The sequence below is a fragment of the Equus przewalskii genome, chromosome 19, assembly GCF_037783145.1.
Source record: "Equus przewalskii isolate Varuska chromosome 19, EquPr2, whole genome shotgun sequence".
NCBI classification, from domain to species: Eukaryota; Metazoa; Chordata; class Mammalia; order Perissodactyla; family Equidae; genus Equus; species Equus przewalskii.
The window spans coordinates 5,935,025-5,949,699 of NC_091849.1; the positions used below are offsets into that span (position 1 = coordinate 5,935,025).

General features: G+C 38.8%; 1 protein-coding gene across 50 annotated transcripts in view; it reads left to right on the forward strand.

The window, feature by feature from the left end:
* Window positions 1-14,675, forward strand: part of FARS2 (phenylalanyl-tRNA synthetase 2, mitochondrial) — a 466,357-nt gene that overhangs the window by 13,949 nt on the left and 437,733 nt on the right. For 18 of the 50 annotated variants that reach the window (XR_011529896.1, XR_011529892.1, XR_011529891.1 and 15 more), the window contains exon 2: window positions 12,176-12,293. The exons of the other annotated variants lie outside the window; for them this stretch is intronic. Coding sequence is in view for 7 of the 18 variants with exons in the window: in XM_070585036.1 (XP_070441137.1) it covers window positions 12,218-12,293 (76 nt within the window). In the remaining 11 variants the exon portion in view is untranslated. The remainder of the gene's footprint in view (window positions 1-12,175; window positions 12,294-14,675) is intronic. 50 annotated transcript variants of the gene reach the window in all.

Sequence of the window (14,675 nt, forward strand, 5' to 3'; positions counted from 1 at the left end):
CCTTTATGCTGGAAGATACCTTGGCTAGCCTTAAAACTGTTGCCAGACTGACTTTTCTCTGTCCTTAGGTAACTTGCTTTTTCTGCCTAATAACATGGAATCTAGTTCAAGATGTCATACTCTGAACCAATCTGCTGACTTTCAAAGCCTGTATTTTTCCCTTCTATTTCTTGAGCTGGACCAACTCAATTTTTATCCTCTGTTGTCTTCTAATCTCCTTTATGATCTCTTGTATATCTTCTTCGGTGCTCCTCAAGACCACTTTATCTTTTAATTATTTTTTACTTAATTAATTTCTTAGATTTTGGAGAACAATTTGTCTGAATGCTTTCTTTGTTTCCTAGGGTAATTTCTCTCTGATGAACATTTTCTTCCTTTTTGCTTATATTTTTAGTTTTGTTTTCATTCACCAGTTTCTATGGATAGTCTTTGGCTTGTTTCTTTTCTGGTAATTACACATTTCTGGATCAAGGCAGTTTCTGTTTGCTGAAGAACAGCTACTCTGCAACTTCACTTCAGGTTTCGTTATTTCCTAGTCTGAAGACTCCTCAGTTTTGGATGTTCAGGTGAGTGTGGTTTATGTTAAAAACTCTGTATTTTGTAACATAGTGACTGCTGGTTCCCTCCATCCCCGCTCCCCCTTATCTTAACCCTGTCTCTCTGGGCAGTGACTCACAGGTAGGTTCTAGATGTAAAGATAGTGTGTCTTTGCTGCTCCTTCTCCTTCAGCTCTACCTTCCCCTGAGTTCCAGGGTGATGTTTATAGCACATACATATGTCACTGTGTTGTTCCTCTAATATCGACTTAATTTACCTAAAGGATAAAAGTCAGGATCCTTAGCGCCTCTGGATATGGCCCCAAACTCCCTTTCTTTTTCTGTCCGTTACCACTCTGTCAGTTGTCCTCTACACTTCACTCATCCTAAACTACTTGCTCTTTCAGAATCTTCATACTCTTCGTGCCTCTGGTCCTTTGCCTGTATGGTCTCCACTGACTAGAAGTTTGCCATCAAGATCACTGGTGTGCCAGTAGGTGTTTAATAAGCGATGTTTATGGAAAGGGAGCCTAATTTGTAGTGTTGGCTGTGGTGGGTGTGTTTACACCCAATTTCAGGCTACTGACAAAAAGCCACAAAACACAGAATTGAGAAGAGATGTGCACAATCTCTGACGGTGTTAGCCATCAACCACTGAAAATTCACTCTTTGTGAAATCTTTTCTGTTATTCTCCCATGTAGAGTTACACTTCCTCCATTATCCTCCAGTGGTCATACTGTTTTGAGTTTTAGTTGGGGACCTATATATGTCTCACTCTGGTTTCCTGGTAGTCTGTGAGCTCCTTGAGCGGTATGACCAATTTTAGTTACAGTGTCAGATATTCAGTAAGCCTTTAAAGGCCAAGTCAGTGTATCAGTGGTATTTGTTGTTATGGTTCAGATGGGAGCATGTAGGTGGATCTCTATAGACCTGTTGTCCCTACTGGAAAAAATAAGTCATTGATGTTATTTTATGTTATTTATGTTATGTTATTTTCTTATATACCTTGATTTCTTATTCTTCTTATTTTGGTCATTATAATAATTATGCAAAATCATCTATAAGTTGCTAGATTTAATAGGTATATAAATCAGGTGGAAGACTGGCTGAGTTATTTTCCTGTCAGTCAATGACAATTGTTTGTAAATTGATCACACTCCTCAGCTTTTGTATCATTTAGTTGTAAAAGTGTTTGATACAGATTTCCTATATGAGTCTCATAATTTAAGGTGATTTGTTTTCTGCTGGCAGTTTTGTTTAACAAGTAAGCTATGATCTTATTCACAAGTTGGCTATGAGAGATCTTTGTTACTGGCTTCAGAAAAATATGGAGATTGTAGTACAGCTGTGAGGCTCTGAGAAATAATTTATTGAAGGTGCCTTATGTGTGAAGAGATGAGCTAAAGGATGCCGTTCATTTTATTTCCAACAGCTCATTTGGATTGCTCAGAACCTGACATAGCTCTCATTTTTGAATACCTGCTGTACTAGTTGTTGTACATCCTGTTAATATCAATCTTGGTAAAACTCCAGTGAGATCACGAGTGCCATTTTATATCTGGGGAAACTGAGGCTGAAAGAACTCTCACGAATGGGCCAAGGATACGCAGCTAGTTAATGGTGAAACTGGGATTTGAACTCTTGTCTGCTTATCTGTACGCTCAAGCTCTTCCCTCTCTCACAAGCTGCCTTGTCCTTTTACTTCTGTCTAGAAGAGAGACTAAGATTTGAATCATCTAAGCAAGCTCAGAGGTCAGATCTGTCTTCTTCATCTGAACTTGTATCCCTTTAGTTTTTCCCAGATCATACGAGCTGACAGTTGGATAACCTTTTGGTTTCATTAGCCCACTGGTTCTCTACCATGGCCTCACATTACATACAGACTTGAGAACCTTTAAAAAATACCAATACTGGGGCTGGCTGCGTGGCGTAGTGGTTAAGTTCAGTGTTCTTTGCTTCAGTGGCCTGGGTTTGCGGGTTTGGGTCCTGGGTGTGGACCTATACACGAGTCATCAGGCCATGCTGTGGTGCCAACCCACATGCAAAATGGAGGACTATTGGCACAGGTGTTAGCTCAGGGCTAATCTTCCTCAAGCAACAAAAGAGGAAGATTGACAGTGGATGATAGCTCAGGGTGAATCTTCCTCAGCAAAAACAGAAAAACAAAAAACCCCCCAGTACTCTAGTTCCACTCACTCCAAGTTAATCATAAACTCTGGCCAGGGGCCCCAGCAATGTCTTTAAAAAGGGGGCTGGCCCCATGGCCGAGTGGTTAAGTTCGTGCACTCTACTTCTGCGGCCTAGGGTTTCGCCGGTTCGGATCCTGAGCACAGACATGGCACTGCTCATCAGGCCATGCTGAGGCGGCATCCCACATAACATAACCAGAAGGACCTACACCTAGAATATACAGCTGTGTACTGGGGGGCTTTGGGGAGAAGAAGGAAAAGTAAATAAAATCTTTAAAAAGTGTCAGGGGCTTCTAATGTGCCATCTGGATGGAGGACCACTGTCATCAGGCCCAGTCAGGCAGCTGACTGAAAAAGCAGAAGGTCCCCATCCGTGTGTATTGTGCCCTTGCTGGAGTGCCATTGCCATTTCTTACCAGCATTGCTGTGAGGAAGCCCTGAATTTAGCAGGAGAATGGCAGTACCATGAGGAAGAATACTTGGCACTTCACATCCCCACATCCAAGTGCTCCAGGAACAATTCAGATGACTGGGGACTAGATGTGTTCAAAGTTTCCCTTGGTAAGCCCCTTTTACAAGAGAAAGAACCTACTCTTAAGGGAAAATCAACCCTGTACTTGAACTTTTCCTCCCTTACACACTTTTTAGAATTGATCCTGTCCATAATCTTGGAATATGTGACAGTTAACACTACACTAAGACTTCTTGCTACCTCATTTAACCATTCTTCTTGCGACACATGTACCTTATTTTTTCAAACTCTAACAGCAAATCTCTAAAGCAAAATCTAATTTTGCATACACAAAGGCCCGAATTTATATCTTGTCAGAACCGGTCTTAGCAAACCTTTCTGTAGAAGCTGTGAAGATAATTTCAGGAGTCTTGAAAATGGCCATTATTTCTTTTTACTTTTTTGCAAAGTAGTATTTTTGTGAACACTTTAAGTGATCTCAATACTTAATTAAAAATGAAATTTTCATATGAAGAAGTAATAAAATGATTTTATGGGGAATCTGGATAATTTTTAATATGATTATCTAAAGGTGCTTATAACCTCCTCAAGGTTATATGCTAGTTGAAGTTCAGATGACACAGATAGTCTTTTGGAACATAAAGCAAAAAAAAAAAAAAAAAGGAAGTGTATGGGTAGGATGCTAAGATAGTTCATGAAATCCAAGGCTGAGCTGAACAACCCTTGAGTTTGAGAAGCAGTTTGAAAACTCTTGGCCTTAGCAGTGGTGGGAACTTGTGAGTTGTCAGTCTAGAGCAGTGGCTCTTGAGCCTGGTTGCAAATTAGAATCACCAGGAGCTTGTAAAACTACGAATGTCAGGGCTCCTCCAACAGCAATCAAGTAAAAATCTCTGGCCATGGTGCCTTGACACAGATATTTTTAAATAGCCTCCCAGTTAATCCTAATGTTCAGCCAAGAGCGAGAACCACTGGCTCCTAGTGCAGCCACCAAGATGTCTGATTTGTAAGGGCATAGTCATTGCCCATAAATAGTTTTGGAATCTTGCAAGGCTGGTCTTCTGAAATCTTTGAGGACAGAGACATTTTCTTACTCTTTTCTGTTCCCCAGCACCTCTTCTAAGTACAGAGTGAATATTTGCAAATCAGTTTCATTTCTTTTAAGGCATTTGAGGATTTAAGCTGCTCTCTAGATCAAACTGATTTTATTCCCCCAGATAAGCATGGGCCTGTGTGCACAAATATTAAAGACTCACAAGAAACAAAATAGGGTCTTTTTAGGAGATTTAAAGCAGGGCAAGCAGGCCCAATGTAGTGGGAGTGACTGGCTGGTGGAGCAGAAGGTATTCCTGATCAGGAGGAGGAGATGTCCCCTTGTCCAGTCACTCCCCATGGGGTTAGGGGAACCTGGAAGGATCTCTCTGCCTATCTGTTTCTGTGTCTATGAATCAGGCAGCACAGGAACAAATACCTGTTACTGTTGTACTTTCAAATAAAATCTACCTGTGCTTCTCAAGTGCAGCCAGACTGTACTCCTGAGTCAACCTCAGAATACAAGGGTAAGGAGAAATTATTTATCCTCTTATGATGTTTAAGCCTAATTCATACGGAAGGTACTCTGTAATTAACTTCACCTTTCTGTTATTCATTGATTAAATGGTGACTGCAGAGCAGGACAAACACACAGGTAATGGGTTTCATTTAATGTTACTCAAAGCTTTTTGCATTTGTAGATGGGCTGGTTCACAATATTTTCTTCAGATTAATTGGTACCTGTCACAGGTGGATATTTGACTTTTTGAAAGACTTAAAAGAAACCAAAACATTAAAAAAGTGGCAGCTTAGAAATGCAAAATGGTTTGCTTTTAAAACAAACTGAATTGACCCAAGAGGTTTTGGAAGGACTGTACTTTTCAATTAAAGTCTTGAGGAAAAGAAAATGGATACCAATTCCAAATGGGTGGTTGTAGATACTTTTATTTTTTTTGTTAGAACAACAAAAATCTTTTTATTTACTAGAAAGGTACAAGCTCAGAAGCAAAAAAAATGCAATAAAACTTCTTAAAGTTAAGGAATGCCAACTTGCAAATGCTTTATATACGTTTGTTCTTAAAGTCAGATCATTTCTCAAATAATCTCTGTTGGTTATAAAAGGTGATGGCAATATCAAAGCTAAAATTTGTTTTTATGTAATAGCATATTATCAGAAATGCCATGTTTAGAAGTGAATATATTTAAGATTTGAAAAATATTTGTGGACTTTTGCTTTTTGTTGAATCTATATGTATTGTAATTTATTCATAATATGGAAGAACGTTGATTTTTTTCCTTGCTCAGCATTATTTAAATATTTTTTCAATAAAATCTTGACATCCCATTGTTAATTTTCACCCTTAGACCCATCATTTTAAGAAATATTGTTGTGCCCAGCCCATTGTGAATATCTACGTAATAAATGAGGGAAGTGTGAATACAGTGGTTCCATGTGAGTTGGTTTCTTATATCCTGCTCTGTTTGGACTAGAACCCTATTCTTTTAAAATGTTTTCTCCTTAAAGTTAGACTTTATCTGTAATTAATCTAAATTATAACTTCAAATAAAGCAGCCATCGATTGCTGGCATTTTTCATCTATTACAGTATGACCCTGAAATGGACAAAGTACTGTACATATGGCATTGGAATGTCAGAGGTAGCTGGGCTTTGCCCCAGTTTGTGTGTCCCGTGCCCAGATTACCTTTTCCTAGTTAACTATGTTCAGTCTAAAATGGAACTGAAATGATCTGTGCTCTCTTTACCCCTAGGGACCTTGTAAAGATTAAGAATGTATTCTCATTACTCTGTGCCATGAAATGAGTGTTTGTGGTCCCCTCCTCCTGCGAAATTCACATGTTGAGATCCTAACTCCCAATGTGATAGAGTTAGGAGATGGGGCCTTTGGGAGGTGATTAGGTCATGAGGGTAGAGCCCTCACGAATGGGATTAGTGTGCTTATAAAAGGGACCCGAGAGCTTTTTCACCCATGATATTCTAATATTAGAAGCATATGTTTTCTTCAAAATATAGTAAAATGAAGTGTTTTTACAGGGTCTTTTACTTAAAATGATAATGGTAATGGCATATTTTATTTGAAAGAAGGTTAATTTTAATTACTGAAGTATGTTTAGGCAGAAATGTCTCTACCCAATGGATATGGTGAGATGTATGGATTTAAAATATATTCCTTAACGTTATCTTCCATAACTATTCTATCTCATTGGGTTATTCTGTTTAGTTAGCATTGGGCTTTCCTTCATTAAGGCTAAAAAATCAAAACCTGATGTGAGAAGCATATTTCCACATTTGATTCTTAGTTAATTTGATATGAGAATGCACCTTTTTTTCCCTGATACCAAACAGTTAGGTTCTTTCCAGCAATGGAGGTTCTGTTTTTCTGTCTCTGAAATAAGTGGACTTGGAAGGGAATTGCCTAGATTCTTTGGCTCACACAGCATGGAGGAAGATAGATGGTGTTCTCCATCCATCCTTAGGAGGCCTTGTGTGCCAGAGGACAAATGACTCTAGTACTAGCTGTCGGCCCTCCTGCCTCAGCTCTGTTCAGAGGTCTTGGGGTACTTCCTGCGGATGCTTTATGTAGCTCCTTGAAAGGGAACCTGGCTGTAAGGAACACAGCCAGAGAGACCTGCTATTAGAAAGCAACTTGAGTGAAAAGGCAGTGTGAAGAAGACGAAAAGACAAGGTGCATGCAAATGGGATGAGGGAGCTGCTCACAAAGGCAAGCCTCTGAGCTGTAGAGGCACTGAGGGAGTTCTCCGTTTGGAGTTTCCCCTCAGCCCTGTCTTGAAGGCTGGGAGTGTTTTCAGTCTCCCACCTGTGAGCTGTCTGTGGGGCAGTGACAGTGTGGTGGAGTCCGCTGCACGGTAGCCAACTGCATTTCCTGGGAAAAGGATGTCCACCCAGTTTGCTGTATATTGCTGCTCAAAGTCTGTGAGTGAGTTGTTTGCCCTTGGCAGGAATATGATAACCTGCCCTCAAATGGAAACTGCTCAACTTGTGATGAAAATATCTCAATTACCCATGTTAATAGCAGCATGGAAGAACACAGGTAGTTAAAATTCACAGTAATTCAGAAACCTTGTTTAAGCCCAGTTTTCGTCTGCTAAGAAGTAACAAAATTAATTGCTCTTTCTGTACCTGCCCACTCGGAAGTTGGTGCTTCAAGAAATGAAATGACAAAAAGGCAAATGATTTAGAGGGACAAGGAGAACTGCCTGGGATAATATATGGACTGTTGTCTAGCTTCCCCTTTGGAATAGATTTGAGTGTCAGTTAAATGCTTTGCTTGGTGTTTCAAGTTTAATGAGACAGCTGCAAAATGCACTAAGATCAGTTTCTAGCACATTCAAAGCCCCTCCCACCTGAGCGCTTTGGTATTTTAGTTCTCTTTATTTGGAGACTGTTTCTGTCTTTTTTGAATGGCTTATCTTTCTTATCTTGGCTTAAACTTTACTTCCTCAGACAGGCCTTCCCTGGCCATTCTTCTTTATCTAAAAATAAGGTCTCTACTCCTATTTTTTAGGTTTCTATTTCTCTCTTTACTCAAACTGATAGTTTCACTTGTTGCCATGCCTGGCAACTAGCCAGTGCCTGTCACATAGCAGGAACCCAGCAAACATTTGTTGAACGAATGAATGAAAATACTGTGATTGCTTCAGAAAAAGGCACTTGGGATCTAGAGCAGCTCTGTCCAATGAGCTTTCTGTGATGATGAAAGTGTTTTACATTTGCACTGTCCATCATGACAGCCACTACCCATATGTGGCTCTTGAGCACTTGAAATGTGGCTAGTGCAACTGAGGAACTTAATTTTTGACTTTAATTTAAATTTGAATTTAAGTAGCCATGTGACTAGTATCTACTGTATTAGACAGCACAGATCTAGAAGATGTGATTTTATTAGTTCCCAACTTTTAAAAGTATTACCGTTGAATACTATCCCATTAAACGTAGTGAAGCTGAAGAGGCTTTCTAAAAGCAGTACCATGTGTACAGTTCATTGTAATAGGTGTGTTTTATGGTTTACTTGAAATGTAGAGGAAGCAGCTCTTATGTCCTTGGTGACATTGTATGATTTAGTATTATCATTGCATTTTCTTTCTATTCTTTATTTTTTATTTGTATTATTTTAACTGCATTATATTAGTGGGCTGGAGCCATCTTGGACTTTAGTTTGAGGGAGGACTCATCAGGGAATAAGAGTTGGGGTCGCTTTGCATTCAAGCCTTCTGTGGTTTCCTTTGCGTGACTAACAATTGTCTGCAGGTATTTATGCAACAGTTGCCTTATGACTACATAGCATGGATCAGTCTTGGAGGCTAAAAGCTTTTCAAGTGAAGAGTAGGATTAAAAAAAAGGTGAATTACCAGATTAAACTTTAATAGCATATTAGTTCTTTCCAAGTGAAGGTAAGATTAAAAAAAAAGAATTAAATCAGGGTAAACTTTAATAATTAATATATTAGAGCCATCAGATTTAAACTGTTGATGTTTTGTTTCTGTTGTCTTATTCAAGTCTTGAAATTAGAAATAAAAAGATTCTGGGGCTGTCCCATGGCATAGTGGTTAAGTTCGCATGCTCCACTTTGGTGGCCCAGGGTTCATGGGTTTGGATCCCAGGCGTGGCCATACACACTGCTCATCAAGCCATGCTGTGGAGACATCTCACATGCAAAATAGAGGAAGATTGGCACAGACGTTAGCTCAGTGACAGTCTTCCTCAAACAAAAAGAGGAAGATGGGCAACAGATGTTAGCTGAGGGCCAGTCTTCCTCAGCAGAAAAAGAAAGAAAAAAGAAAACTGGTAGTTGCATCTTTTACTGTTTTAAAAATAAAGCAAATGTTTAAAAGTCATGTTTTTTGGGGGGCTGGCCACTGGCCGAGTGGTTAAGTTTAAGCACTCTGCTTTGGCAGCCCAGGGTTTCGCTGGTTCGAATCCTGGGTGCGTCAACCATGCTGAGGTGGTGTGCCACATGCCGCAACTAGAAGGACCCACAACTAAAAATACACAACTGTGTCCTGGGGGCCTTTGGGAGAAAAATGGAAAGTAAAATCTTTAAAAATAAATAAAAGTCATGTTTTATGATGGATTTTTTAAATTGTGGTAAAAAATATATATAAAATAAAATTTACAGTTTTAACTAAGTGACAGTTTTTTAAGTGTACAGTTCAGTGGCATTAGTACATTTATGTTGTTGTTTAACCATCACCACTATCCATTCTCTAGAACTTTTTTATTTTCCCAAACTCTGTACCCACTGAACAATGATTTTTCATTCTCCCCTCCTTCTAGCCCCTGGTAACCACTATTCTACTTTCTGTCTGTATGACTTTGATGATGAAGTTTTTCATTTCATATAATTCCCTAGTCATTTTCCAAACCAATATGTAATACTGATGTCTATGTGTCTACAGGGATCACCTCTTTTAAAATGACCTTGACCTAACTAAGTGGGTAATTGCCTTATACTGGGAAATGGTAGATACTTCTTGTTAAGGACCTGAAACCACCTGGTTTAGTCATTGCTCCTAGCCATCACTAACCTTATGTGTTCACTCTGAGAAAGATCATCTCTCTCATTTGAAAAAACAATAACTCTAGAAAATTACTTTTAAGTGACAGGTAGTGAAATTGGCTTCCTTGCATCTGTATTTTCATGTGCTTTGTATTCCAAACTTTTTACCAGTCTCCATTGAGAAAGACAAAAAGAATCAGGAACAGTTATTTAATATTTTTAATACCTCAACTTATCAGTATAATATCATTGTGAACACTGGGCAACTGTGCAAAAATGAGCACATCTAAACTTATGGATTCAAGATGGCCTTTTAGTCATTTAATGAACAATAGGAATTTTGGGACTTTGAAGAGAAGTGTTACTCTCACCAACTGACTTGGTCTTTATTGCTGTGAGTACATCAGTGTAACCAGGAGACTAAGGAACAGAACAGGAGAGGCAGCTCCGAGGGAGAGGCTTACCACTGACATGGATGCCTAGTGGGAATGTAAAGGCCGCCCTAAAAGAAACACGGAGTTCCACAGTCACATCCTGAATGAACATTAGGGAAAGTTTCCTGAGGTAGGTGGCCTGTAAAACAGAGGGTTCTGAAGGCCACACATCATTTTAGCTAGTACATGTGGGGAAGGGAGACGTACGTGACATGGAGCATTCCTGATGGAGGAAACCACCAGCATTTAGGCTTATGAATTGGGTCCAAAAAACAGCTGGAATTCTAGTTCTTGGGGGCAGTACCATTCAGCTGGAGTGTGGAGTCTAGTCCTTGGGACAGAAGGGGCTTGGGCCTGTGCAGAGCACTTTGCACAGTGGAATCCGGGCCTTTTGAAGCTTAATAAGTTGTGCTTTAGAAGGGTAAGTCCGGGCATGGTGTATACATAAGGTGAATCAGAGAAGATAATTATTTAAAGTGGAAAGGTTAAAGGCTGTTTAATTATTTCAGAGGAGGATACTGAGGGTCTCTAAATTATATCGGTTATAGTGAGATTGGAAAGGAGGTCCAAAATGGCAGTGATGCTGTAAAGAGAATTCATAGGACTGACCAACTGCCTGAATGTAGAGAATGAAGGAAGGTCGAGTGATCATAAAGTCACTTGGTTGTAATGCATATCTTACAAAATTCAAAAGGTATAAACGTATATATAATGAAAATTAAGCCTCTTTTCTCGGTCCCTCAGCTCTTATCACTTCTTATACACTTTCTGATATCTGTGTATATGCATAAGCTACATTTATATTCTTGTTAAAAATGTTAAATGTATTTTGACTTAAGCTCTGGACAAAATAAAATATTAGATAAAATAAAAAAGGTTAGCTACTATGCACAGTTATCAATACCTTGTTTTTATCATTTAACAATGTATCTTGGAGATATTCCTTGTCAATACTGTAGAGCTGCCTTATTTATTTACTTAGCTAGTCCCCAATTAATAGAAACATATTTCCTGTCTTTGGCTATTACAAATTGTTTAGTGAATATCCTTGTTCGTGCATCATTTTGTACACATACAAACAAGCATATCTATAGGTTTAAATTACTACAAGTGGGATTGCTGAATTAAAGGATATGTACACTTAAAGTGTTGATAGATATCGCCAAATTATCTTCCATAGAGGTTTTACCAGCAATGCCTGTTTCTTCAATCCTCATGATAGTATGATATCAAGCAATATGATCTTTCTCAATCTGTAGATTAAAAAATGTCTAGTTGTCATTTTAATTTGCATTTCTCTGAGACTGAGCATCTTTTTGTAACTTTCAGAGGCATTTGTAATTCTTTTTTGGGGAACTTTTTGTCACTAGCTGGTTCCCATTTCTCTGTTCAGAAGTTGGACTTCTAGGTATGCAATGGAAGGAGAAGAGAACAGGGCCAAAGATGGAACTCTGGGGTCACTGATTGATATGGGATGATTGGAGGATGTGGTTCTTTGAAGGAGACTGAGTAGGAGTGTTCAGAGAGGTGGGAGGAAGGCCAAGAGAGAGGCCATTAGAAGCTGAGGGAAGGCACAGTTTCGAAGAGGATGTGACCAGTAGTGTCAAATGTTACAGAGAGTTCAAGTAAGATAAGCACTGAGAAGTGGCCACTGGATCGAGTAAATGGGAGGCCCTTGATGACACTATTGCAAATAGTTCCAGTGGAATGGTACAGCAGAACCTAGAATCCATTGGATTGAGAAGTGAATGGTTGAGAAAATGAAGATAAGAAGTGTTTAATGTTTAAGCCTCAGTGCCTTCTTGAGAAATAAAGAGATAAAGCAATGACAGAGAACGCTCTAGCTAGATGGGGTTGTCAAGAGAGGGGTGCCTTTTGTTTCAGTGGGAGAAATTTGAGCAATTTTGTGTGCTGAAATGAATGACCTGTAAGGCTTTGGCCTAGGCGAGAAGAAAACTCCCTTTTCCATTGGAACAGGATGCAAGCAGGAAAGATGGATGCCAGTGCACTTAAGATTGAATGTGTGCTATGAGGGGAAGACGTGAGAATTGGAAGGATTATTACTTGGTCGTTCTAGATCTCTGTGTAAAGAAAGGTAAGTTATTTAAAACGAAAAGTGAGCCATGTGATTTTTGTGATGAAGAAACTAGATTCACTGCATAGAAACTTGGATGATTTATAAATCTTTAACTCCCAGTGGAGGAAAAGTTATTACTTAATAGTATCATAGACATTCACTTTTATTTAAAGAATCTTTGTAGAAGATGAATTAGAAACTCCATGTACTGTTTTTTCTAGTACCAGAGGGTTTGCTCAAATTATATTCCTTTCGTTGGCATTTTGGAGCTTGAGGACAACAGAACTGTTACAACATGAATTTTTAGAGCCAATTTTGTCCACAGTGAAGTGACCGTGAAGGCTGAAGGTCAAGAGTATGATTGATTGGGTGATTAGAATTCCTTTTAAAGCAAATTAGAGGTGGCAGGTTTGCCACTGGCGAAAAGTACTGCAAGGAAATGAATTTCATCAGCATATAAACATCTTGGATCATCAAAAAAGAATTTAATGTTTAAATATAAACACACATACACACACGCACACCGGAATGACCTGCATAGGAATTCCTGTTTGTGATATTTTACACCATAGTGTCTAGCCTGGTTTTTCTGTTAAATAATATATAAGCACTAGATTGAGTCTGTTTTTTATTTTTAATTCAGGGACTGGCACCCTAAATGTTAAATGTGTCAGTTCAGTTTATCTATCTGCTTTCTATATTTGTGTTTATATTTGGGATCTTCTAGGTGTTTGGATTTGTGATTAGGCATTTGTGTTTAGGATCCCTGGCTTAGAAGCAGAAGGCATGGGGGCAGGAAGGAAGCAAGGACTAGTGTTTAGGAAGGGAAGGCAAGGGTAAGGGACCAAGAATGGAGAAGGATATGTAGGAGGTGTCTCTTCTCTTGGAGTGTAAGGTATGGCAGTGGTCTGTGGGGAACCAATATTTCTCAGGAACCTAATACATGTCAGACACCAAGCTATGCGCTTTCATGTATATTATATCCTCACAATAAACTTGGCAAGGTAGATATTGAAATTATTTGTAGTTTCAAAGGAAAAAATGAAAGAAGGTGAGAAGATACCAAAAAAGAATTTCTAAAAGTAAAGAAAAATGGTGATGATGATGATTGTTAGAGATGAGCATTGCTTCAATGTACCTATTTGGTGTTTTTATTCTAATTTTTTGAGGGGAGAATTTTTTGAATTTAGGTAGAGTCAAAAAAGATTAAAGTTGGTTATTAAGCTGGGTATATGGGCGCTAGTTGAATTCTACTTTGTGTGTGCTTGCAAGTTTTCATAATAAAATGTTTTTTAAATGATCAAGCAAAGAAGTAAAATAGTCTTGATTGTGATAAAAAGTGAAAATATTTATGAATAGCAGGGGGACTTTCTTTTCTCTTCCCCACTGATAGATGTGTATGATAGCATTAGCCTCTGAAGCTATTTTTGAGGCAAAATTATTAACAATTTAGGAAATAAAGACAATAAAATCAGTTTTAAAAAAATATGGTCATCTCAGCTTTGTGTGTGAAGACTGCAGAAATTAGGTAGTTTCTTCATCTTCATCCGTTTGCAGTGGAAATTTTGTCCCAATGAAGGAGCATTTACGCTGGAAGGAAGCCCAGAGCTGGGACTGTCTCATTGTGGGAGGTGTATAGCTCCACAAGGGGGATCAGAATCTAGTCGGTGAGCTTCTCCTTCTGAACAACACGGTCGTGCGCACTGGAGGGAGCTACAAAGGCAGGACAGGAAGATAGCGGTTAATATTTATGGAGAGTTTATTCTGTGCTGGGCACTCTCTAAACAGTTCACGTATATTTAATCCTTACAACAAGTCTAGGCGGGAGAGACTATTCTTTCTTATTTATTTATATTTTTTTTAATGTGTTAAAATGTACAAGACATAAAAATTACTATCAACCATTTTTAAGCGTACAATTCAGTGGCATTAAGTACATTCACATGGTTGTGTAAACTATCATCGCCATCCATCTCAGAACTTGTTCATCTTCCGCATCTGAAACTCTGTCCCCATTAAACAATACCTCTTCATTCCTCCCTCTCCCAGCCCGTGACAACCACTGTTGTACTTTCTGTCTTACTCTAGATACCTCATTTAGGTGAAATGACATTGTATTTTTCCTTTTGTGACTGGCTTATTTCACTTGCATAATGTCCTCAAAGTTCATCCATGTTGTAGCATCTATCAAAATTTCCTTCCTTTTTAAGGTTGAATAATATTCCAGTGTGGGGATATACTGTAGTCCCCCCTTATCCGAGGAGGATGTGTTCTAAGACCCCAGTGATTGGCTGAAACTGCAGATAGGGCCTACCCCTATATATGCTATGTTTCCTATATGTACATACCTATGATAAAATTTAATTTATAAATTAGGCACAGTAAAAGATTAACAACGAT